General features: G+C 37.8%; 1 protein-coding gene across 1 annotated transcript; it reads left to right on the forward strand.

Moving 5' to 3' along the window:
* The first annotated feature begins 292 nt into the window (after positions 1-292).
* Positions 293-27,138, forward strand: Bpnt2 (3'(2'), 5'-bisphosphate nucleotidase 2). The gene is made up of 5 exons (XM_003465988.5): positions 293-667; positions 9,379-9,541; positions 10,818-10,913; positions 19,772-19,933; positions 21,292-27,138. Exons 1-5 carry the CDS (start codon positions 293-295, stop codon positions 21,561-21,563), a joined length of 1,068 nt encoding a protein of 355 aa, XP_003466036.2. The 3' UTR covers positions 21,564-27,138.
* The last annotated feature ends 262 nt before the right edge of the window (positions 27,139-27,400 follow it).

Consider the following 27,400-nt stretch of genomic DNA (forward strand, 5'->3'; position numbering starts at 1 on the left):
CCCGGACACGCACCCACGCTCCCCTTTCACCTCACGCCTCCCGGCTAACGTGGAAGTCCGAGTTGCCGGCTGGTGGAGGACTGGAGCCTCGCGGACCGTTCTGCGGAGGAGGCGGGACGGTGACGGGGTCGCTAGCCGCGCGGCGGGGCCTCTGCGGGGAGCGGGAGAGCAAGGGATGGGGCGTGGGGGCGCCGGGCGAAGGTCGGTGTAGCGCCCGGCCCGGAGCGCGGCGGCAGCGGGTGCGCGGAGGCCTGTGAGGCCGCCGCCCCCAGCCAGCGCCCGGCCTTGCGCCATGGCGCCAATGGGCATCCGCTTGTCCCCGCTGGGGGTGGCCGTGTTCTGCCTGCTGGGGCTCGGCGTGCTCTACCACCTCTACTCGGGCTTCCTAGCCGGCCGCTTCAGCCTCTTCGGCTTGGGCGGCGACGAGGCGGGGCCCGCGGCTTCGGCCGACGGGGGCACCGTGGACCTGCGCGAGATGCTGGCCGTGTCAGTGCTGGCGGCCGTCCGCGGCGGCGACGAGGTGAGGCGCGTCCGAGAGAGCAACGTGCTCCACGAGAAGTCCAAGGGGAAGACTCGAGAGGGGGCGGACGACAAGATGACCAGCGGCGACGTGCTGTCCAACCGGAAGATGTTTTACCTGCTCAAGACGGCTTTCCCCAGCGTCCAGGTGTGTGCCGCGGCGGGCGGGCCGGCCCGGGAACGGGTCTGCGCGGGCGCCCTACAACTGCAGGCCGCGAAGCCTCTGCCCCGTTCTTCGGATAGTAAAATTGAGAAATCTGAGTACGCAAGGGCATACAGACAGCTTTGAGAAGGGCAGGAGGAGGGTGCCAGTGGTCTGCCTCCCGCTTCCCTACTAGCCCCTTCCCCGATTCTGAGCCTGTGAACTGTGCTATATGGTCAGCAGACCTAAGTTTTGGGTGGGCTTTGGTAACAAAGACTGGGAAAGTGAATTACAGGACTGCTTTTTGTTTCTCTGGAAAAATGAAAAAAATTGAGCCGGAACCCCTCAGGGCTCTTGTTTTTCCTTACTGGAAGAGTCGTGATGGTAGGATACACGTTTTCTGCCAGACCACCTAAAAAGCCAAGGACTGCAGGAGTCTGTGGCAGAGCTGTTAATATGCAAGGGCATTGAGGAATGGGGCTGTGTTTATAAATGTCTTCAGCGGTGGTTAAGACTGTCTTAACCTAGGATGCAGTTTGGGACCCTTCAAGGAAGCCTTTGGAAAATATGTTTGCTGGAGACTTCCTTTTCGTTGTGTATCCTACTTGGCACTTGGTTGAAGGTCTGTATTTACCCCAGTCAATAGGAACTGAGTGACCTTTACCTTTTCTTGGGGTAGATTTCTGGAGCAGTTGATATTTTCTCAAGGAAATCCAGACATTTTGGATTTGTTTTTAATACTTTCAGAATTCATCCTTTCAGTGGCAATGGTGTTGAATTTGAATATACTGTAAAGTTCCTTTGAATTTATTGTAGTTCCAAAGGGAGAGCCCATCATATTGGAGCAACCTCTTACTAATCTTTGTCATCTAACAATAGGTTTTGGCACCTAGAAAGTTTTTCCAGTGGAAATTTGTTACTTAGAAAAATAGTGACAGCTAACTACCCAGGTTTCTTGAGATTTCTGACCTTTTATTATTGATATTAGAAGAATTAGGCACATATTGTTACTGTAAAATTACATTGCATCAAGCCTTTTGGCCCCTTTTCCTTTTCTTTTCCTCGATTCCTTCCCTTTCTTCTGTCTTCTCTTCCCTTTTTCTTTTGTTCCCTCTTTTCTTTATGTCATGTTCTTTACTTTTTTTCCATGAAACACTGGATTTCATGAACTAGCATTGGGTACTAGATGTAGTTGACATTAGAAGAAATTTTTTGTAAACATCTGGTGAAAATCCTGAATGTTTTCACTTTTTATCTACTTTGTTTTGTCATTATACATAAGGCCTTCGTTTGCACCTAGATGTAAAATATGCTTATGGTATACCTGTCTTTCTCAGAATGCATGTACTTTCCTCAGAACTAATGGAAGAACCAGTTTCAGAGAAATTGATGTGTGATAATTACAACAATATTTATAATAACTGCTTACTAACTGTTTTCTGGGTGCCCAGGTACTGTCCATATAGGACTTTGTTTGATCTTCACAGCAGCTTTAAGAAGTAAATTTTAATTTATGGCCACTTTAGAGATGGAAATCTGAGTTTCATGAATCTTCACAGCTTGGGCGAACTATCTCAACTCTTAATTTTAGCTAGACTTTTACAAGGTTGTTAAAATGAGCAATATGACTTTTGGGGAGGAAAATATGCAACTGAATGAACTTAAAGGCAGTAATAGTAAAGGAGAGTTGAAATATTTTTAAATAGGTAAAATGAGAATTATCTTAAATATTGAAAACATAGCTATATTTTACCTTATTAGCAAATGATAAAGGAATTAGCTGCCAAGAGTAGGGAGGGATATTTTATTAAACACAAAAACTAAGTTTGTGGATTAGCAGATGTGACTTTGTCTTATTAGAAACTAACCTTATTTTTTGCTGCTGAATGATTGCCCCCTATCTAGTTTTCAGGTTGGGTCTTGATTGGTGGAATAGAAGAGGTGGTGTTCATTTATACAGTGTCATAGTAAGGATGGTGTTTTGTAGAATCAGTTCCTTGAATACCTGTTTTATGAGACCAAAGGCCAGATGTGCTGCCATGTACAAAACAGAGTTTCTTGTCCTTTCACTTCACTAAGTGTCTAGAAGTAGTTTTAAATGTATGTTTGTTTTTGAAGCCTCACCAGAAATATTTGGTGAGAAACCTATAACCCTTTCACTTTACTTCTCAATGGAAAATAATCATTGAGAAGCCACAGAAACTTTTTGTTTGTTTGTTTGGTTTTATTGTGTAAGCTTGAATTCAGTCTAGGTGCTCAACTGGGGATAGTTTACCCCGGAAAGGGACATTTGTGAATAGCTAGAGAAGTTTTTTTCACAACTAGGGATGGAGTACTGGCATCAGATGTTTAGATAGTAAACATTTTACAGTGTATATGACTGCATCGTTAGAAAGGATTATGTGGCCCAGTTTGTCAGTGCTTGGGTTGGAAAACTACTCTAAAGAAGTTTGTGCTGCACCAGCGTAATCATTCATGCTTGGAATAAAATTGCTGGGTTGCTTTTTGTGTTCAGCTTTTTCTCTGAAGACTGGGAGAGTGCTAAGTGAAGCCAAATTCCTCTTTATAAATCCTTGGGCAGTGCTTGATTTCATTAGTGATAGAACTAGTAACTACAGCTATTCCTGTGATACAGTCTCTGAACTATAGTTTTTATTTAATATATTACACAGGGAAATCTGTTTGAGGTTTCTTCTTCTCAACTTGACTTGTATAAAATTTCCATTGTGACATGTTTAAAGATAAAGTGTAGTACTGCAAGCTGGTAGCAGCAGGTTGAATATTTGCCTTTCTTGAACTGTGACACTGGTCTCTCGATGGAAATTCTCACTGGAAAAGTCTGGGAGGTACTATGATAGTACAGAAAACATTTTGCTTTTGTCAGTCTACTGAGCCACCAGCCTAGATGACTTTGGCCAATCATTTAACTTCTTTGAACCACAGTTTCCTCTTCTTAAAATTAGACCAACTAGTACTGTACGACCTTGGTTCACAAATGAAAAAAAGGCATTCAGCAAAATTTTGCTTTTGTTCATAAGCTCCACATGGTGACAGATGCAACCACAACCATTTTCCCCAAAAGTATAAAACAAATTAAGTTCATAAGCTGAGGTACCACTTGTAATTGGTACAGACAAAAGCACAGCAGGCAGAGAGAAGTAGAAGTAGTTCAAAGGAGCAGACCCAAGAGAGGTGGTAGCTTAGTGCATTCAAGAAATCTGATGAATTTGAATGTGATATATTTGGAGAATCATTGTCGAAGAGATTAGAAATGTAGTTCAGGGCTGTATCATATTCTATACTCAAAAGATTGTAGATCTTAGGGCTGGGGATTTAGCTCAGTGTGGCCATGAGCTTGATCCTTGGTACCAAAAAAAAAAAAAAAAAAAAAAAAAAAAATAAGTGTAGCTCTGACCTTTGCACTAGGATACTAAAAGAATGCTTCTTATTAAGGCCTACAGAATGTCCTCCTTTGGGCTGTTGGCATTTGGAGGAATATGTGAACAATGAGAAGACTCTTTAGACCTTATGAGAGATATACAGGCAGTGGGAAATTATTCATTGGCTCATTTTAGTAGCTAAAATTTATTCATCCTTTAAAAGTAGCAGATCGTGAATTTATGTAGAGAGCTGCATATGTTAAGTAATGTGGCCACCATTTTGCAGATAGACAAATTGCAACTCAGGCTAAATTTTTTGCCAAAGATGACACAGCTAGGAAATAATTTTAGGCTCACCAAGGTTCACATCGTGGTCTGAGCATTATCTCAGGTCCATGCAAGAGTATAACAATTTTTTTTTTTTCTCTCTAGTACTAAGAGATTGAATTCACAGCCTTGCATGTAATAGGCAAGCATTCTACTGATGAGCTATACCCCAGCCTGGCTTACTTTTAGGACATGATTTCCTGAAGTGGCTCAGACTGGCCTTGCCTTAGCCTCCAAAGTAGTTGAGATTGTACATGTGCACCACCATTTGTAGCAAAGGTCTGATCTGAACTAGTTTCAGATGAATGGAATGACTAAAAGCAGACCTTTGGCTAGAAGATTTACATGTAAGAGATGATATTTTGAATTGGGGTTGTGGATGTAGGGAAAATACTTACGGAAGAACATGAAGGAATTTTTACGGATGTTTATCTTCAGGTTTCGTATATAAAAGATGAACAGTAGGAAGTAGGGGGATAGACCTTTTATAAAAGGGAAGGGGACCACAAGATGGAGGGAGGAGAGGGAAGAAAGAAAAGGGATGATAAAGGAATTAAGATTGTAATACACACATCCTAATTCCCTACAATGAGTGTACTAATAAAATTTTTGAAATTTTAAAATGTGTTAACGAATAATTTGTAAGGATGTGTTATAAGTCATGTCTGGTGTTTTGTTGGTGGTAAAGGGGAGTCAGAATGATGAGTGAGAGGGATAGATTATTAGTGCCATTTTAAACTGTTGCAGGTGCCTTTGATGTATCTAAAGAGTGATAAGCATTTGAATACATGAGGCTCAAACTCCAAGGAGAAGAGACCAAATTGGGAGTAAGAATCTGAGTTACAGTGTTGTAGGGTTGATTGGTGCTAACTACTACTGAGGGAGAGACTGTAAGGAGAAGGGTCAGGACTGAAGAACAAGGATAATGAAGACTGGAAGCAGTCCTTTAGCAAGCATAATGGCAGCCAGTTCTCATTACATGCTTGTTCTGCTTTCGGACTGTACTGACTTGCTTTTACCATTTCTGTTTTATTGGTTCTTCTTAACCCTGTAAGACTCCTTCTACAAGTGAGCAAGCTGCAGCAAAGTGGTTAGGTGACTGGTCTAAGTTGGCCACATACATAATTGATTCAGAGGTGGAAAATCAATCTATAATCAAACAGTTTTTTTCTAAAATTATTAATCTTCATTGTGCTCATTTAACTGAAAATGACTGTCTAATTTAGGAAGATGGCTTTTTGCTTGGTTGAAAGGGAAGTTGTGTCAAGGCAGTGAGACTGTTTATTTTGTTACTGCGTTCCTGTGCCCGAAACAGTTTAGAGCAGTGGTGGCGAACCTGTGGCACCTACACTGCAGCAGACTGTGTGTGACATTGGAAGTTCTGGAAGGTTCACCATCACCAGTTTACAGTGTAGTCGTCATTAAGTAGTTGAATGAGTGAGTGATTATAGGAGGCAATAACAATCAAGGATGGTAATAGGATTTCAATGAGGAAGAAATCCTTGAGGCTTAAACTAGTGTTGGTACACATGGTGCCACATACTTAACAACGGGAGGTAGAATTTTCATTAGTTACTCATCAGATGTGGAAAATGGTTAAGGAAGACCTCTAGGTTTTAAACTTAACAACTCTTTATAAGGCTGTTTACAGTGGTAACAGTGGACTTAAGTTGGTGGGCATGTAGTGATAATAGCAGGTTATAAAGAGGAATGATGCAAAAATGAACTGGGTAATTGTGCTAAATTGTTGTTCTCTTGGCTTGGTTTGTTTCTCTCTGTTTTGATTCTCAGTGAAATCATGCTAGTCACTTTATGACCCTGGGACACAATACCTGGCATTTAGAACTTAAAGGAGGAGAGGTATTCACTGGGTTCTACAGTTCAGAGGCTCCAATCCATAGTTGGCTGGGCCCAAATCAGGAGCATCATGATGCAGAGGCAGAGTAGAACTGCTCAGCTTAGTTCGTTGGGGCAGAGGACCGATATTAGAGAAAAGAGGAGGAGGGGCCAGATAGAGAGACGGTTACACTCCGTGACCTCACTACACACCCAGAGCTGCACTAACAATTCACGGGGCGAATCCGAAGCCAGTGAGTTGGCAGTCCCAAGGGTCCCAAGATCTATTCAAATAAAGTTGTATAATGTGTTAGCTCATAGTCAGTTAGGAGGCTCAGTTAAGATTTGCTTATTCTGGACACTTTACACTAGTGGACTCATACAGTGCGTGGTCTCCTGTGTCTTTATTCTTTCACAAAGCCAAGGTCCTTCTCTGTGTTCCAGGAGGAATCAGTACTTACTTCCTATTCAACCTATTTATTTCTAGACAACTTTCCATTATGTAAATGTAGCACAGCCAGTTCATTCATTTACTTGATGGGTATTAGGTAGTTTCCCGCTTTTGGCTTTGAATAGACCTAGTTACCTTGTCTTAAAGAGTAGCCCTTTCTCTACTCTCCGTTATCTGTGGCTGTTTCATTTTCTCCTCATTGCTGCAGCCTGATGTATGTCATACTGTACATTAAACTGCACATTTGCTTATATATTTATTGTTCATTATCACTAGAATCTGAATTTCATGGGGTGAGATTTTCATCTCATATTTATCACTGATTTAAGTTTAGGTTTTGGAACTGTGGCATATAATAAAAATTTGCTGAATTAATAAATACATAAGTAAATGGATGAATTGGATGTTTACTGTGATCTGTAGTAAGAAACATTTTATAATTGAGGTGGTTTAAGGTTTCTGAAATAGTAGTACTTTTAACTTCTGGAACAATTTGGGAACTTTAAAAGTATCATGTAGATAGATTTGGTATTTTTATCCTGCTTTTATCCTGATGACTTTTAAATCATGTATCTCCAATGTTGTAATCACTCCAGCACTGTCCATGGAGTCCAGACGAGGCGTTTTACATGCTGTAAACCTGATGGTCTGCTCTGGTGAGGAGCCTTATCAGGAAGACAGGACCTGTGGAAGCTGTGCTGCCTAGGGTGGTGGTCTCTAGCTGAAGAGCATTTTTCTTGCATATACATACAATTTGAAAAAGGGAAGTCTTTTTTTTTTTTTTTTTTTTTTTTGTTCTGAGGATCAAACTCATGACCTCATGCTTGCCAGGCAAGAGCTTATGCCACTGAGCTAAAACCCTGGCCCCTAAGAGGAAATCTGATTGAGCCAGTTTTTTGTCTACAGGTGACATTTTTAAAAATTTCTTAAAATGTAGTCAGTTATTGTATGAGAGTTGCTTTGTTAGTGTGTCCTAATTTCCACAGGTCAGTGCAGTTTTAAAACATGCAGGATAATGGGTGTACTTCGAGACCATACTTTTAAGTGAAACACATTGGGCACACATGTAAATATTGTATTGTTTCTGCAGTGTGAGAAAGAAAGTGTAATGACCAAACATTACTATGTAATAAGTATTGCAAAATAGGAAGAAAGTGTTCAAATAAGAAGGCTCTGGGAGAGGAGGGGGAAAAGAGGAAAGGAAAAGAAATGACAAAAGAAAGATAAAATAGAACAAAGCTTTTGTAAATGAGGAAGAGTAGAGGGGCAGACGGAAGGGGGGGATAGTGGGGAAAAAAGAATCAATGTATCATATGGATACAAGCTTCATATGATGAATACGATCATTATGTATATCTGAAGTGTACCAGTAAACTTAATGGTTTAAAAAGCTGTATAAAAAAAATCACTAATTTGCAAATGAGACTATATTTTAAATATACATTAATAAATTGATGGTTTAAAGCAGGGATTATCTACATAGAATGGGCTGGGACAGACTTGACAGTATTGAGACAGTTTTGGTTGTCAGAACAGCGGGACAGTGGGGCTGCTGTCTATCTAGTGGATTCTGCATTGTAGGCTGCTTAACGGCATCTCGCCGGGGGTGGTGTGGAGCATCCTGCAAAACTCAGGTCAGTCCCACAGCAAAGAGTGATTCCTGCCACATCCAGAGTGCCAGAATTCCAAATGCTGGTCTAAAGGGAGCTGTGCAGCACTTGCTCATTAGTTATTGTATGTCGTACTACATACGTAGTTATATCTGAGTAGCTGTAAAGTACATGTACATCCATATGATGTATGTACTCTTCTTACCTCACACTCTTATCTCTGTGACAAATCTGATTTGTGTTAATTTTAATTTTGTCCTCCAATAAAAAAATAGAAGAGTTGACTTTATATTCTTGCCCTAGGACACAACTTTGGTGGGTAATGAAGACTGATTATTTCTTATATCCTTTTTAATGATTTATTTAAGCATGACTTAGGTTTCCTAATATGTGCTTCATAATTTCTAGGTTTCTTTGTCCTTGTTGGCTTTTAAGGTGTATTTTAGACAATCACTTTTCTAAGACATGTCTTTTTTTCTTTCTTTCTTCTTTTTTTTTTCTTTTTGAGACAAGGTCTCGTTATGTAGTTCAGGCTGGTCTTGGGCTCACTTTGTAGCCCAGGCTAGTCTCAAACTTGCAAACGATTCTCCTGTCTCAGCCTCCCAAATGCTGTGGAATGAGCCACAATGCCCAGTTTAGACATGTTATCTTTTAGCATTCATAATTCCCTGTTTAAAGTTATTGGTTCTTAAAGTACATTATTATTTTTCTTGCTTTTAACTTCTGATTATTTCTTGTATTCAGTTTTTTATAGGATTATTTAGTTTCATACTTTGAAGCTATTATATTTTTCAAATGCTATCATTAAGATTTAAGTAGTTTATCTGTTTGATACTTAGTTTCTTTCCCTATGTTTATCCATATTTGAATTCTCAGTCTTATTTAATCAAAAAACTAAACTTCACTATTAAATTTGAAAGTGTTTGAAGACAAGATAATCACTGGAATTTCTATTAGAACGTATTTTCTTCATTTTGCAGTGAGTGCTTTGAAATACAAATAAAGATTTATTTAATAGCAATTGTGTTGTGATTTTGTCTGAAATGTTACTTCGTGTGCTTTAATAAAAAGTAGTGTTTTACTCATTTTTGACCTGTCATATTTTTGGTGTAGATAAATACTGAAGAACATGTGGATGCAACTGATAAGGAGGTTATATCATGGGATCATAAGATTCCTGAGGATATCCTGAAGGAAATCACTACCTCTAAAGAGGTCCCAGCGGAAAGTGTTACCGTCTGGATTGATCCGCTTGATGCTACACAGGAATATACAGGTAATTTTAACAGTGATCTCAAACCTTAGCTTGCTGTTTTATATTAAAAGAACTAGAACCAAAACAGGAATATAGATACAGTGATAGGTATTTTACAAATCCAAGAACTTTTCTAATTAGATTTTAAGATAAGGAAGCTAAATTGATAAAATATTATCTGAAATATTTGGGCTGAATCAACCATTTTTAAGTTTTCCTTTGGTCCAAGATCTGTTTTCTTACAGCATTCATCCTAGCTTTTTGAGAATCAGTAACTCCTGATTCTTCAATAAAGGAAAATGTTTAGGATTAGCAACATAATGGTTTCAGTTGAACATCTCTTATTGAAGAAATTTATTTAATTGGAATATAATAATTACTTGGAGTATTGGGAATTTGTATCTATTTATCAGTATATCTGTCTGATCTTGGAATTCAAAATGGTAAATGCTAGGTATTCAGAAACCGTGTAAGTAAGTAGTAAAAAAAAAAAATATTGCCCTTCTGATCATTCACATTCCTTTTATCTGTTTCTAGCTCTAGATTTATTTCTCAGTATCCTTTCTCAGGCATTGTTTTTTTCTGGAGATGGCCTGATTCCTGCTTTCTCTGTTGCTATATATGTTAAAGTTAGTTATTTATCTATTTTTCCCACTAATGATACATGTATTGAGTGTGGGGGACTCTTATTTTATCATTTATATTCTAATGCTTAAACTGAACTTGAACCCTGATAGATATTCAGTAGATAACTAGTTGCAGAACAGGGAGAAGACAGTAGTTGTACATATCTAATATTAACTAAAATTATAAAACAATACTTTGTATGGGTAGGCAATTGAAATACAGAATGGTGAGGAGTATGTAAGTTTCCTAATCTGAAGTGGCCTGGAAACATAATGATAATATTTATAAACAACCAACTAATGATAAGATGGAGTAACCAACTGAATTGATTTTTTTAATTTAATCCTAAAATTAAAAATTTATATCTAAAGATGGATAACTATTACCTGTATTATACAGATGACGAAACTAAATTGAAGTAATTTTTCCAAAGACATGCTGGTAATAAAGTGGTGGGCTTGGAAAATAACCAGGCAATCTACTTCTAGAACCAGAACTCTTACCCTCTGCAGCTGGCCTTCACCCTTAGACTTTGCTTACGAGATTAATGTCTTGAAACACCCTTTTGTACATAAAACTTTAATGAAACAAAACAGAATCTTGTATCCCAGATGTATGCACAGGACCTTGACAGTTGTATATGTTTGTTTGTTTGTTTTTCTTCTGTTAGAGGATCTTCGACAGTATGTTACAACAATGGTGTGTGTGGCTGTAAATGGTAAACCTGTGCTTGGAGTTATACATAAGCCGTTTTCTGAATATACAGGTATGGAACATGAGAACTTTAATGAGGATGTTAATATGGGGCTGTTTGTTTATGACACCTCCTTTTTATGTTGGCATCTCACCTGTAGCCCCGTGTTGATGAAATCTGTCCTCTGCCCTGGGATATGATAACCCTAACTCACTGGATGCACTTGAGGATTTCATGGTTGGTGCTGGTCATATAACAGAACCTGGCTTTCTGAAGCCATTCTTTGGGGATGGGCACTGGTGAATGGAAATGAGCTTCCCAGTCTGTTGTGGATGCGGTTAGGCGCACTGGTTTTCCCCAGCAGCTGTGGTTTTTTTTTTTTTTTTTCTTCCTCATGCTGTTATTGGTGAGTTCTGAGGTTTATTGTTCAGTTGCTCTAGCCAAATCTATTGTTACTCTCAAGCTTGGTACTGTGGTGCTTAAGGTCAGAGTCACCTTAGCATCAAGCATGGTGAATAGGGTCACTGTGAAAGCCTGAGGAGACAAGTTAGTCTTTAGATAGCCTTGGGCATCTTTCAGACACTTGTTTGCCTACTGTAATGAGACAGTCATGTGTTTTAGCTCTCTGTAGGTGATAGGGCAGATGAGTGATGTCCTCCTTGGGAGTGAAAGGGTATGAAGGCCAGTCAGGGAGCTTCACATCAGTTTAGGAGCTAGATCCTTGCCAGTGCCAGTGGATTTAGCATTTTGGTATCACTGTAGACATTACACTGCAGTTAATCAGACAGGCTGTGTTCATGTAGGTAGCAGTGATAGTATAAACTATGATTACTGGTTTATCAAGACAGGTTGTCATGGTAGAAGAGGAAGCAAAGTAGTATAAGCAGCATTGTTGACAGCCTGAGAAGAATTATCATACTGTTTCCTTGGTAACTATCAACACACAGGATAGAAATTTCTATTCTTCTGTACAACAGCAAGGTTTTTGATAGTAACAATACCCACTTTGCTAGTGTTGAAAGCAGCCCTAATGGCTAGGTACAGTGGATTGCTATATGTCCTCCTCAAGTTTGTATCCACCCCCGTTTTAGTCTCTCTCCTATTGCAAGCACAAAATACCCAGCACCCACAATTTAAAGGAGGCCTTACAGTTTTTAAGCACCTGGCTCCAAGATAGAAATGACATTACACAAAAAAGCTGCTCACCCATGGCAGCCAGGAGGCAAAGAGAAAAGAAGGAGCCAGATCAAGAACACACCCTTCCAAGTTGTGCCCCAGTGCCTTGCTCACTCTAAACAGCCAGGACAAAGAGCAGGTTCTGCAGTGAACCGTCCATAGGTTAATCCACTCATGAGTGTCTCATCCCTGTGATCCAGGTGCTTTCCACAAGGCCCTTGTGTGGACATGGGAGGCTGTTGAGGGACTTTTTAGATCTAAAGCATACTAACCTCTGGATTTGTTTACTGTGACTGCTATCATTAGAAATCACAAATTCTGTCTCTTAAACAATAATACAGTTTCTCTTTCAGTTCTGAGACTAGAGAGCCATACTTGACCAGAAATCTGTAAGCGACAATTCTGTGTTTTCTCTGTTGTTACACAGCAGTGCATGATGCTCTTTGATTTGTGAACCCATCAGTCTCTGTCTTCATCTTCACATGGCATTTTACCTGTGTGTTCTTACCTCTGTGTCTCGTCTCTTATAAGGACACCAGTTACATTGGATTAGAGGCCCACCCTGTACCAATATGACCTTATCTCAACTAATTGCATCTGTATCGACCCTATTTCTAAATAATACCAAGTACCAAGGTGCTGGGGATTAAGATTTCTTCATAGTTTTGAGAGACACAATCCAGTCTGTAATAACCAGAGAACTGAGAAGGTAACTCAGTGGTAGAAGATTTCTCTCTGCTATGTGCAAGGCCCTAGAGTTGATCTCTAGCACTGAAAAACCAAACCAAAAGTAAAAGTCTAGAAAATTAAGCCAGGTAGCCCACGATGAGTTCATGTTTAGTGGTACCTTAACCCGAGGGAGAGGTTCTTAAACACAAAGGATATGAACACATATGGGGTAAGACAGTGTGTAAGGCAGAGGCAGAGATGGGCGTGACCTTGGCTAAGTCAGGATTGCCTGCCACCACAGCAGTGAGGGGAGAGGCCTGGAATGGACTGTACCTAGAACCTCTTCTGTCAGGAATACACTGCCATACCTTGTCTTCCGGCCCTAACAGGTGAGAAGACACATTTCCCTCCTTGTAAGCCTCTGAATTTGTGTTCGGTTTGTGACAATATTCTTAAGAAAGGAATTCACAGAACACTCGAGAACTGTTACTTACTTAGCTAACCTAGCCATCCCCAGTGCATCTGTAGGTGTAGCTGACCACACAGAAAACTGTCTTGGGGCTCCAGGCCTGTAACCCTAGCTACAGCACGCTGGGAGACTGAGGTAAGGGCGTAAGTTCAAGCTTGAGGGCAATTTAGGGAGATCTTGTCTCGAATTAAAAAAGTAAAACTAAAAAAATTTACAAATAAGAAAAGGGCTGGGGTCTAGCTCATTGTGAAGGCCTTGAGCTTATTCCTCAGTAATGTCAAAGAAAGAAAAGAGTAAAAGACTGTTGGTTGTGAGGAAATAGAGACAAGTTGTTTTAAGTTACTTATTTGCTTTTTCAAATACCCATGGCTTGGATCCCAAATTCTAGCTGATCTGAGATAGGCTAACTATATTCAGGTGTTGATTCTGTGTTTCAAAATCCTATCGGTTTGAGTGCTTACAGTTGACAGTTTGAATGCTGTGAAAGATTTGTGCCATTGTTATGAGTTGGGCCTAAAGATTAGTTATATAATTGCTTTATGGTTTATGGATTACTTTTACATAATTCTTTTAACCCTTACTGAATTAGATAGATGTAAGGTAGGCTGTTAATTCAGGTTGCTGTAGGGTACACTACAATATAAAAGGTTCAACGCAACAGTTCACTTTTTCTTCCCATACAGCTGATATGTAAGCAGTCCAGGGCTACCAGTGCGTCTCCTTGGTGCCAGCCATGGAGGCCTGCATTGGGCCCCTCACACTTACTGTTCTCTGGGCATGATTAAGCTCACTCTTCTCTGTGCTGCCACTGGAGAGAAGAACGGAGATCATTTCCTACTGAGGGTTTGACCTGTGTGTTACATGCCCCACGTCCCACTCATGTTGCTCATATTTCATTGATCAAAACATAGCTAACACTCACTCACAAGGAAGACTGAAGGGTAGTATTTATTTTCAGTGGCCATCAAACAAAAGTTCAAGGATTCTCTCACTCAAGGAAAGTGAGGACAGTAGATACTGAAATCCATTATCTACTCAGTACTCTCTGCACTTAGTGTTGCACAAAAGAGAAGGATATCTTATCTAGATTAGTATTCCCACTTAAAAATGAGAAAATAAGTTTTAGAAATTCAGTACATTCCTGCAGGTCATCCTGCTCAATTCAGCCCCAGGAATGTTACGCAAATTAGTATATCATAACACTGCTATAATAGTAATGCCACAATTCTAAACATTTGTGTAATGTTTCACAGTTTGCAGTGTATGTAATAGAATTTCATTTGAACCTTTGATAAATGCATGGCATGGAAAGCCTTTGGTGTTATCTTTTGTTGTAGATGAGAAAATGCTCTTGACGTTGGCTATCACGAAAGCCTTACAGTATCTTGCAGTTATTTAGTATTTTCAATTTCTAAAGTGCATTGCAGTTCATTTTTGTACTCTTAAAATAATTCTCAAAGGATGTAAAATAAGACTTACAGTGACTTTACATTTAACAGGCATATAAAGGTTAAATGCTTGTTTGACACTGCCTCTCACTGCCTCTGTCTGCATCAGTTTAAATTGCATTTAGCTTCCCAGAAAGTAAGACTGATTACTGTGGTTCAATTAAGGCAGCTTCTCTTTCTCACCTAATAGAATGGCCAGAAAGTAATTTAGTGATACCAAGAACCTGACTCCTCTCTTTTTCCCATTAGAGAATAGCTTCTTGCATGTTCATAAAGATGAGTCCTTCTCTTTGCTATGATTTACTTTTTGGGCAGGACGAAAAGGGAAAAAAAAGAAGCACAAAGGAGCTACCCCTGTTTTCATTTTTTACATCACAAAACTATAACTCGGAACCCTAAGCCTTGTTCACTGAATCTCCACATTTAAGGAACATCGACTGGAGATCACGTAGCACTTGAGCTGTAAACAGAATCTGCTACTCGAGAGAAGGGAATTTGAATAAAAAAAAAGAAAAGACAGTTGGTATTAGATAGTCAAATAGATGCATGTCTTTTGGCCTTTCCACATCTCTTTTTTTAGGGAAAGGGATAGGGAAAATAAAAATACCCATTTTGAAAAACATTTCTACTTTAATAATGTGCACCCTCCCCATAAGCTTACCTACCTTAAAATAAGGAAGCTAAATGCTCAAGAACAATTTGTGTCTTTTTAAATTAACGTCTCGTTACTTTTCTCTTTGCTGAGATAAAATACCAGACACCTACTAGTTAAAAGAAGAAGAGTTTATTTTCATTTACTGTCTAGAGGTTTCAGTCCCGTAGTTGGTTGCAGAAGAGAAACAGTCTGTGCGGTAGGACAGGTAGGAGGCAGCAAGCAACAGCAGCAAACCTCCTTTCCCCACAGCCAAGGAGGGGCTTCCCATTACCCGTGCCCAGAAGTTGATAGACTGGTTACTGGACTAACACACCCTTAATCTAAATTCACACACTGTAGGTCCAGCCACCTCTGAAAAGCCCCTCGTGGCCACATGAGACTTTGAGGGGACAGCTAGATACAAGCCATGAGAGTAATAAAATGTCTCCGTCCTCTGTGATGCAATTTACGACTTGCCCAATGTGCTGGAACCTGAAAGTACCTGCCAGTTAGAAACCACATTGCAAGAATCAGAAAGTCCAAAGTGTGGTTGACCTTTCATTTCTGCATGGAGAGTTTGTTTGCCTTGGGCCTGCCTTTTGGACTAATTTTCAGGCCCACACTGTGTATTGAAGTTGGCAGAGTACCAATTGTAAATTACTGTATATTTACCAGAATTTAGCTATATTTAACTATAAATGAAATATAATATAAATGAAATATAATGGATATTATTATTCCCATTACAGCAGAAATGGGAACCAGCTAATCAGAATTGTCAGACTTTATGATTAATTCCTTGAGTTTGCTATAGTAAGATATAGTTGAATGTGTTTTAATGAAGTAACACATAAATGCATGTTATTAAACTTATGGGTTGCATATTCATTCAATGGAAACTTGGAGCTGTTAAAAATAAGTGATGTTGGATTTATGTATAGGAAAATATCAACCCATTTTTACTTCCCATGCAGCCTTTTTAGCCTGTCTCACCAGTACAATTGTACCTCGGTTCACAAACTTCATTCTTTCCATGATTCTGGCCGCAGCCACAATTGTGGAACAAGTTCTGTGGCCAGATTTGTGAAAAGAATTAAGTTGGTAATCCAAGGTAGCACTGTAAATGAAACATAGTGTGTATCTGCTGTGTTATCACCATTACCTCATCATCAGACATTTATAGTTAAGCACTGACTGTACTTTTTAAAATATATCCATATAATTTTAACAAATAATCCATGTAACTGGATTGAGTTTTAATCCTGAATTTGATAATTCAAAATTATTCTGATAACTACACTGTTTTTACTCACTTATGCAATACTGACCTCTAGAGATGGAGCATTGTAAGTTCACTAATAAGTAAAACTGGCTTGTGTGTGTAGAATGTTTAGCTTTTTATGTCATCATTTCTTTTTTGTTTTTACTTGTATTGTGAATAATTTCAAACATTATATGAATATTCATTTATTCCACCTAGATTTAACCGCCAATATGTTGCCGGATTTTTTTGTTTTTTGTTTTGCGTGGTTGCATTAAGGAAAAGTTTAAAAATCATAACATTTTAACCCTGTGTATTTCAGTATGTGTCTGTAGGGATATTTTTCTACAGAAGAGCAGTGGTATTATATAATAAAATTAGCAGTAATTCCCTAATTGACATCCAGTAGTCATTTCCCCAGTTATTCCTAAAGTGGATTACCAATGGCTGATGACTTGAAACCAAGATCTAGTCAGTGATACTTTTTTGTTTAAGTTGCTGTGTTTAATTTTCTTAAGCTAGAACAACTTCCATTCCTCTCTACTCCTGTGATATTGACTTGAGACCAGCTCATTTCTTCTGTAAAATATCCTCTTTGGGATATATCTCACTGTTTCTTAAGGGTGTCATTTAACTTACTTTTTTGTCATTACTATGACAGTGTCTCTTTCTCACTGTTTAATGATGCTCAGATAATTAAAATGATTATGACTGGGTCTCTGAATTATAAAATCATTTTGGTTTTCTTACTATCAATAGATAACCTGGATAGAGGTTTTGACATCAGTTGAGATCTGTTTTCTCTTCTTAGTAGTTTTAATGTCTGCGAAGGATATTGCAAAATGAGATTTTCTAAATTTCTTGTATTTTCTACATATGTTAAACTTTTCTTCATAGCTGGGCTTATTGTGACATGTATTTTCTTTTAGAAATGCAGGATAAATTAAACATAATTTTTCTTTAATGTATCAGTTTTCAGAGTAAGTAATTAATGCAGATTACCTCAAAATAGGGAAAGAAATTTAAGTAGGGAGGAACAGGCTTTCTCTTTTTTTTTTTTTTTTTTTTTTTTTTTTTTGTCTTTTTTCTTTTTATCCGTACCAGGGATCGAACTCACAACTGCCTGCTTTCAAGGCAGGCGCTTATGCCGCTGATCTAAACCTCCAGCCCCAGGCTTTCTCTTTAAAAAAAAAAAAAAAAAAAAAAAATTATGCCATGTGCACTTATATATTCAGTATGGTTCAGAAACTACAGTTACTACTTTTAAGTTAAACATGTTTTCTTTATTGCTCACCTTTACTAATTACCTATTATCCTTTTTTCATATATAAGTAGCCTAGATATTTCTGCTAAAACAGTTCAGCTGATTTCAGCTTTGTATTTGACAGCTGTTCCATTTTACTTACTCATATCCTTTGATCTTCACTTTTAAGCTCTGCTATTCAGCTTATCAGATGTACATGTTACTCTTTGAGTTTCAGCAATCACCTATGCAGTAATCATCTATACACCTTTATTCTCCCATGTTATTCCCATTTCTGCTCTCCTTTCAGATCTGTTGTTATATTTATTCAGTGTTGGCCAGCAGTGCTTTCGCATCCGTTGATTGGGTAAAATCTATCCTCTAGTAGATTTCTTCTAGCCATGTGTTTACTATTACTTGAGTACATGTTAAACTTTTTCTAGAACCTTGGTACTTAAAAGACTACTTGACTCGTTAGGAAAGCTGTGGTCTGTCCTGCATTAGTACCTTAAGATTGTCATAACAAATTACCACAAGCTAGGTTGTTTAAAATAACAGACTTCACTCTGTTGTAGTTCAAGATACCAAAAATATGATAGCAAGGAGTTAATGGGACCGTGCTTTGGGTAGGATATGGCTAAAACCTTTCCTTTCTTCCACCTTCTGTTGGCTCCAGCAATTCTTTGCATTCCTTGGTTTGTAGATGTGGTCACTCCAGTACTCCAGACTTTGCCTCTGTCTTTACACAGTGGCCTCTTCTGTCTGTCTCCTCTCTTATGAGAACTTAAATCATTAGATTTACGCCCCCACCCTGTTCTTCTATGGTCTCAACTGATTACATCTGCAGAGACTCTGTTCCCACGTAGAGTCACATTCTGAAAGTTCCAAGTGGACATGGGTTTTGGTAGGACACTGTACTGTACACCTCTTTTTCTTAATTTGTAGAGGCTATTGGACTGGAGAGTATATCTATGTGTGTTGAATGTTGTTGGTGAAAAGGGGATACTGTGCTGATTTTCAGTCTTTTCTGACTTTGCTTGGAGTAAATACAAAAGAACTTTATATTTAATATCTAGTAATATAACTGTTACGTTTCAAAGTTGATATTCTAGGCAGATTTCCAGGTACTCAGAATCCCGGTTAGTATTAGATCTTTTTTTTTTTTTTTTTTTTTTTTTAATTTCAGAGATATTTTATGGAACAGTTTTAAAGATTTCATTATTAGCTATGGTGGACTATATTTATGCCATAGTGAGTGCTACATCGACAACCTAATTGGTATAAAAATTAAGTAAGTTTGTTATCTTGAGTAGTTTGATAAGCAGTGAAGGACCCTTGCAAATCAAGAATAACATCTCGAGCCATCCCTGGAGTCTTCTTTTCCTCTTTAAAATTCTGTTCATTTTGAAATCTAATGCTTTTTTATTTTTACACTCCTTGATCAAACAAAATTCAGTGCTAACTCATTTACCTTTGTATTTTCTAGTGATAAAGTTACTTAGGAAATTGAGCTAATATTTAAATAAATGAAACCAGGAGTATATCAGAAGTACAGTAGAAAACAGGAGAAAAATCAACTTTAAAATTTGAGTTACCCATGAAAGTTAAGATTATACCACAGCATGCAAGATGTTTATTGGAGAATGTGTTGGATCAGATTTTCCAAAGGAGGAAAGGAAGCATGGTAGATGCAGAGAGAAATCAGATTTCACTGCAGCCCAGTTAAGACTCAGCCAGGACCCCAGAAAAACAAGCATGAGAGTTCTTAAACCAAATGCTTAATAGCTTCTCAGTGACTCTTCAGGGTCACACGGCCTTTTCTTAGCTTTGTCTTAATGAGTTAATCTATTTTACTGTTTTAAAAATGTTACATTTGTAGAAAGAAAAAAAAGTAAAGCATTGTCTTTTGGGGGAAAAATACAAATTATCTTTAGAGGAGTATATTTTTTTCAGTCACTTGGTACTTTGAGTTCTGAAGAAAGTAACTTTTTTTAAAGATTTAGTGCTATTAATGTGTATTTGCTTTTCAGCTTGGGCAATGGTTGGTGGTGGTTCAAATGTGAAACCCCGCTCTTCTTACAATGAGAAGACTCCAAGGATCATTGTGTCTCGCTCCCATTCAGGGATGGTCAAACAGGTTGCTCTTCAGACCTTTGGAAACCAGACTACAATCATCCCGGCTGGTGGTGCTGGTATGTTTTTTTTTTTTTTTTTTTTTTTTTTTTTACTGGTGATTCTAGTGTGTTTGCACTGTGGGCAGTCTGTGTCAGAAGACTGGTATGTTTGTCCCATTTTTGCCAAAAAGTGAGAAAGCACAGTGTGTTTTCAAGCCAGAGTATGTCTCCTTCCCAGTAATCACTAGGCTGGGGTCCCAGTGGCATTGGCTGTGCCAGTCTCACAACAGTGATTTCTCTTTCTCAAATACTGCAAAGGCATCTTCCCTCAGTCATGCATCATCAGTGGTTGCTTTTTACATGTTCTGACTTCAAAATAATTGTGTCTTAGTTTATGAGGGACAGGGTGAAAAATCAATCATGTTCTTACAGGAAGAGGAAGCCAGTAATCATGCTGGCTATTACCTTGTACAACTGGGATAAGCAACAAAGTTAGGTACCCACTCAGTTAAATATCACCTGATTGTTGATCAAAAGTTGGCCCACTTTTTCTGAAAAAGGCCAGATAGTAAATATTTCAGACCAGGGAAATGGTAATATTTCAGACCAGGCAAACCATGCACAGTTTTGTTGCATACTGCTCTTTGATTTTTAAATCACCTTTTAAAAAGATTTTTAAAAAAATTCTTACTTTGAGACATTACAAAAGCAGAACATGAACTGTGTTTGGCTTGAGGGACCATTTGATGACTACTGTCACGAGTTTTTTTTAACATGTCAGAAATTTAGGTAAATAGCAAAGCCTTCATATTGAAATATCTTTACAATGTAGTAGTAGAGGAAAAAGTAAGCTTACTTTAAGCTTATGATAATTGTAATTTGCTGATCATATATATCTGTCTTCCTTAACATTTACTTACGGGTTCTTTTGGATTGGTTAGGAAAGATGATGTCCAAAATACCCAGTAGAGTTGAGTTAAGCAAGATTCTATACCTAGTCTGTATCTGTTTTATATATTAAATTTAATTCCTTAAGTTCTTCCTTTTTACAAAAAGGATTTAAGTGGAAGCATTAGTTTTTCTCCTTTAAATCAGGCTTTCCTTTCCTGTAAGTGGAGCATACAGGTGTGTAGCTTTGGTACAGTGTGTCATTCCATAGCAGATGGCACGTACTGAATGTCTCATTCCGTAAAAGTTTTAAAAATTAAAAGCATATGTCTGGTTATACATATTTTTGCTCCATTGACTTTAATGTTTTGCATTGTTGTGTCTAAAAATATTTGAAAATTTTAAGCTTCCTGTATACTTTTCAAAGACAATATAGTAGCTCCTGAATACTCTGTCCTATTCTTTTCAACCATGTATTTAATAAAAACTGTACTCTGCCCTCTTAAAATCCTTTGAGCAGTAATCTAAATTCTGTGTTTATCTTTCAGGTTATAAAGTTCTAGCACTCTTGGATGTGCTTGATAAGAGCCAAGAAAAAGCTGATCTGTATATCCATGTGACATACATTAAAAAGTGGGATATATGTGCTGGAAATGCCATCTTAAAAGCCCTTGGGGGACATATGACCACGTTGAGCGGCGAAGAAATCACTTACACTGGGTCAGATGGCATTGAAGGTGGACTCCTTGCTAGTATCAGAATGAATCACCAGGCTTTGGTCAGAAAACTCCCAGATCTAGAAAAGACAGGACCTAAATAAGCATTCCAGATCTGGAATGGTGAGCCCGAAATGCTGGAAGCTCAAAGGACTGGGAGAGACTATCAAGGCCATCTCAGACTTTTTAAAGTATTTATGAAGCATCAGAGACTTTGTTTTCCCTGTGGTAGGATGCACGATAGGGAAAATGGGTTGCTTCATGTCTCAATTATTGTCTTTATTTTTGAGACTATTTTCGTACCGTTGTCATACATGAAGCACATATATATATTTGTGAATTAAAATCTGTAGCTGAGTCTACACTGTTATATGAGTCACCATTTTCACACATCATGAATCTTCACTATTTGTTAATATTTTCATATAGAACTGAGTTGAAAGAAGGATTGATTTTTGTGTAGATATTTAATTTTATAGTTATATCTCATTGAAAATAACGTATTTGGAGATTTTTACTCCTAATTCAGATAGAAAGCACAAGAAGCCACATATTCATTAAAATGCAACAAATGCTGTGTTCATATGAATATATGAATATTTATATGGCTTAAACTAGAAAAGTTTAAATTGGTTTTTTGTTTTTTTGAAATTTTAGTAATAGGCACCAGCTAGTAGGAAATATAGACAGTTGGTAGTTTACATTGTATTTGTCATTTTCCTGATGGGTGTGGTGTTTTGTTTGTATATTTTTTTAAAAAAAAACGTGTGTACTCGTAGATTTGACATTTTTGCCATTGTGCTGTTGATTTTCATTTTACTTGTGGAAGATGCATGGTTCCACCCTTTCACTCCTGGCCAGCGTTTAACCCTGAGCTCATGTGATCTGGTTTTAGGTTGCTGGGTTAGCACTTAAGGCTTTGGTAATTTTTCTTACCATGGATATAATACGGTGTAAGGCACTGTAAGACAAAAAATGATTCTATTATAATTGAAAATTACTTGACATAACATGGTTTGAATTAGTTTTTATTACTTTCAGGAACTTTGTTTTACTAAGTTTTAAAAGATTTGCCAAGTTTGTATGTAGAAATTCTCTCAGTAACGGGAATGAGTATGTTGCTTTTGCCATGGTTGCTTTCGCTGTTCATAATTATATCTCACCTAAACAAACTCAGAGTAGTGAGTAGAGACAGTCCGTAGTTTCCCATCGATTATAAGAATAAAAATGAAAGTTTTTCTCTGTTTTTTTTTTTTCCCTTTTTGTGGTGCTGGGTGTAGAACCCCAGAAATCAATGTTGTAGGTAACTGCTTACCACTGAAGTGTATACACAGTCCCAGTTACTTTCTGATGAAAGTTCAGTCTGTAAATTAAGTCAGCAGAAAACGGTTGAAAAGTTATGATGTATTCATTGTGTTTCCATAACTCCAACCTTTTTTATGGGCTTTCATTGGAACCTGTGGCATTTCTCAGTGTGATATCTAGAAACTTCATATAAACAAACAGTACTCTTCTTTCATGTGGCTTTAATGCCGTTGCATTCTCTGTCAGCGATAAATAGAGGAGTTTCTCATGGTTTCTTTTTCTTTTAAAAATTTTTTATCCCTAAAACAGCTATTTATTTTCTATCTTTGAAGTAAAATTGAACAAAGAATGTACAAACTAGCCTGGTAGAAATGCACACTTTAGGTTTACATGTTCACAGTCTAAGGGCTGTGACTCCTCATGTGTGAATTGAATCTGTATGCCCAAATGTTTCCGTTCGGTTTCTAGCACCTGGTCACACAAATGCATTAAGTAGGCTCTTATTCAGTGGGATTTCATTTAAAGTTCTAGTAGTTGAAACACTTGATATTTAAAAAAAAGATTTGGGAATTGAAAAAGAATATCAGAGACTTCATTGTTTTGCTTCAGAATCCTTTTTCTCAGGAAGGAAGACAAAGACATATACTGTTACCAAAATCCTATAGTATAAGCATTTGTTTTAATTGAAAAAGGGAAATGGAACTGACAAATAAGAAGTGGAATTTGTTAGAATTTAAAAATATGAGGATATTTTATGATTAATGGAAACATCACTTTGATACTAGAAAGCATGACAGTTTTAATTGGACTTTTAAGAAAGTATTCTTTCTATCTCAGATCAGCTGTGGCCTCTGAAGAGTTAATATCAATAGTTTTCATATCTGAACATGTAAAGGATGTGTATTTTATGCAAAAATCCAGATACTGGCTGAGTTAAATACATTATTTTTATAATTTGGGGGTGTAGTCTAGTTACCAATTATTTGTAAGTAATTTTATAGGAAGTTCATTTTTAAAACTTTATTTCTAAGAGCCATTATACATTATAAGGGACAGTATTTATATTTATTTATATGAGACATGATTGTGCCACAGCAGCAGTAACACCTTCGTAAGCGAGGCGTTTGCTGTCTCCTAGAATCACATAGTTATTTTTAAAACAGAAGAACGTGTACAGTTTGCTTGTAATCAACCCCCCCCCCTTCCTGGTCTTACTTTTCCCTTTGGCTTTATTCAGAGGGTATTTTTCACTGAAAGCATGTTTTACATACCACAGTGCAGACAGTGGCAGCAGTCCCCGCAGCCACCCTCACCTCCTCTCATCCCTTGCTGCCTCCCGCCTTGCGTCTTGTGGCTCTTGCACAGCCACTGTGCTCCCCACCACCCCCACCACACAGGCACAAACACACACATACACCCTGACCATTCACTCCTAAATTCTTGTATGTCGTCGTTTTCCCTCAAGATTGGCTGTTGAAATCTTTCAAGAGAGCTGAGGCTGTGATGAATCCTGATGGACGCTGAATTAGCCAGTGTTTTTCAGAGACTCAATAGAAAGTAAAGGAAAATCTCCTGTAAAATCACAAATAGTCTCATCCAATACCAAATCTACACAAAGAATTTCTTCCTGCCCATTTCTCAAGAATGTAAGCATAGAGAGTATAAAGGAGTTGGATAGATCAGTCTGCTTGAGGAAACTTTTTTCTGTTTGGTTCTCCTCCCTTTATTTTCCATGTCAGTTGAGTTTACAAGGCCCACAGGATCTTCATAGTTGTCCTCGAAGTGTGTTTGTCCCTGCCACCACCACCCCCGGTTAGAGTTTCTGTCTTGATTTTAAATCAGAAATACACAGATCTGTTGTTTATGATGTATCATGAAATTAGAAAGTGTTTTGTGTTATATGTTTTAAGCCCCAGTTGTGCAGAGTGTATCTATTTGTTGGGTGTCCCTTTGAATGTTTTGCTAATATTGTCAGAGGGGTTAGTCCAGGGGCTACCCCTGAGAAGAGGGGCGAAGGGAGATGGAGGAGTTCAAGGAAAGAACAGTTGAAGGAGGATTCAAAACAAGTGTCTGGCTGACCCCTAGGATCAACAGCTCAGCCCCTTTCTCAGATGCTAAATTCAGATTTGGATTTCACTTGGGCGGTGAAAGGTGACAGCTACCTCTGGTGACCCAAGCGTAAGTAAAGAAGACAGTGTGCCACTGTAGACAAGATTCAGCTTTTCTTTCTAGAGCACCACATTGGTGGCCTTCTTCCAGAGACAGTGTGACGGTTCAAGCAGAAATGTTTTGATGATTTTAGCTGCAACACCTAATTGAGGCTGTGTGACAATTACTTCGAGATAGGAACAGTGATTTTTCATTTTAGATCTTGGTGGAATTTAAATTGTATTAAATGCCTACAGAAAGTGTGTCTTGTGACTGTTGTGTAAAATAAACCTAGTTTATGATTCAATTTTTATCCAAAAAAAGTTGTGCCTTACTAATAGGGCATTGTATGTTAATAAGGGAAAACAAAACCTTTTTTTAATAGAGTGAGGAAAAATAGAAACTTTGACCATTAATATTTAAGTTCTGTGTTTTTAATATTAAAGTTGAGTAAACTTCATTAAAATTAAAATTGATATGAAATTATTTTTGCATAATCTAGCATTTACAACTAAGGTACATTTTTATAAGAACTGGCATCTTGGTGTATATAGGTCTGAAATGATACTTCATCTTTTGATTTTAATTTAAATTAATGTAAGAGTAGGATAGATAACATTTTTATGAATTTTATTTTTAAGTAAACCATTTCAGTGTGCTAATATATCTATTCTAGTCCCTTAGAGTCATTTTGATTAAAAAATAGCTCTTTATTCATGATAACGTCAAATGTTTATTAATGTTAAATAATACAGTATGTTATATGATGAAACAGTTCCTAAGGAGGAGAGGTTGTAATTCTTACCAGCTATTATTGAGAGGGGAAGAGTCAAATTCTGTACTTAGCAGGATTCTTGGTTTTATGAGGTGCTGGTTATATAATTTATTTTCACTTCATCAAAGCCTGGCAGGTCTGTGCATTCCAGTTTACCATATGTAAAGCTCCTTTTTAAAATTTTGAGTTGATTAATGGTGAATTTTGTGAAGTGACTTAGTTGTTTTACTTTGAGATAACACAAGCCACACTTTTAAGAATGATGATGAATAATATTATATGATACTGTTACATATTGTGTTTATAGGGTTCCCTAAAGTATTATAGATAAATGTAATTTGTGTAAACTACAGAAGCAGAAACTGATATTTGATTGGTAGTATGTTCCATTACATTTCTTTTTGAGGTGTAATACACAAATTTCTATTGAAGAATGATTTTCTCTTCTGTATTTTTTTAAATAGGGAAACTGAGTTATTGAGAGCAGTTCAGTTGAAAGAGATTTTATGTCTCCTCAAATGATCTCATCTGGCCTTCTCGATCGCTTGTGTAGTGTTAAGAATGTTTATGGACTTTTAATTTGTGTATTCCCTCCCCCAGCAGTAGGTAATACTTCTTTAGTCTAACAAAAAGTCGTGTTCTGCCGTGATGAACAGTAACATTGCCAGGGCTAATTTTGCCCTGGGACAGTGTTAACTTGAATAGCTATAGTACGTGTGTATGTACATGGGGATTGGATTTATGCTGAAAATACGTATTTCCTGTCTGCGTCTGTCTCTTCAGCTTTGTGTTTTGTCATCCTCACTCATTTCTTAAATTGGATCAACAATATTGAGAAATTTTAGATTCTCAGTATTTGTGAGAGTTGTACTGTGAGTGTGCTGTCCCCTTTCACACTTTTAAAGCCATGGAAGAGCTGTACTGTTTCCTTTATCAAGATGGTTTGCCACCACTTTTTTATGTTGGGAACTGCTTAATCCACACCTTCAAATTTAGAGGGCTCTGAGTTCCCGTCCATGGCTTTAGTCCCTTTATTTCCTTTTGTATCTCACTTAACAGCACCATTTTAATATGTATTGTTACTGAGTCATAAACTTGAGAGATTGCACCTTGGTGATTTTTATGATTTCACTTCAGTCCCAACACCAAACCCATGTCTTGTACAAATTAGGTGCTTAGTGTGGAATTAAATTGACCCAAAGGTTACTGCTTAGTGTTTCCATGTTTCCCACTTCGTTATGAGCTGGGTGGTTGGTTGTTCCTTTTGCAAATATTTGTGATTATCACCCCCTCACAAGTATTTTTAAAAATTTTTGCTTTTCCTTCAGATACTATGCTATAATAAACTAGAAAATGTGATTGCTTCTAAGGACAAAATTATCCCAAATTCTGCCCTGGATATACTTTGCCAAATAAAATTTGAATTATCTGAATAAATTGCTCATGTCTGACCAGTGTACTGCATCAGCTTTTTGTTTCCTTATTATGGTAAAGCAGGAATTAACCATTTTAGTCGTGTTGGAGTATATAACTCAATTGACATTAAGCACAGTTACAGGGATGTGCGACCCTGATCACTGTCCATTTCCAGAACACAGAAACCACACCCATTAGAGAACGACTGCACGTTGTCCCCTTGCTTCCAGCCTTTGGTATTCTCTGTTCCTCTTTGTCTCTGAATATAGAGCATCTGCTTTTGAACCCCTGATGTGA

Source organism: Cavia porcellus, unplaced genomic scaffold (genome assembly GCF_034190915.1).
Source record: "Cavia porcellus strain 051 isolate PalLab524CR breed Dunkin Hartley unplaced genomic scaffold, mCavPor4.1 scaffold_11, whole genome shotgun sequence".
Lineage (NCBI taxonomy): Eukaryota > Metazoa > Chordata > Mammalia > Rodentia > Caviidae > Cavia > Cavia porcellus.

What these genes read in the sequence shown, in the direction of transcription:
- Bpnt2 (XM_003465988.5), top strand. Translation starts at nt 293, where the DNA reads ATGGCGCCAATGGGCATCCGCTTGTCCCCGCTGGGGGTGGCCGTGTTC. An exon ending in CGGCTTTCCCCAGCGTCCAG is followed by an intron (nt 668 to 9,378) that starts GTGTGTGCCGCG and finishes TTTTTGGTGTAG; the next exon opens with ATAAATACTGAAGAACATGT. An exon ending in TGCTACACAGGAATATACAG is followed by an intron (nt 9,542 to 10,817) that starts GTAATTTTAACA and finishes TTCTTCTGTTAG; the next exon opens with AGGATCTTCGACAGTATGTT.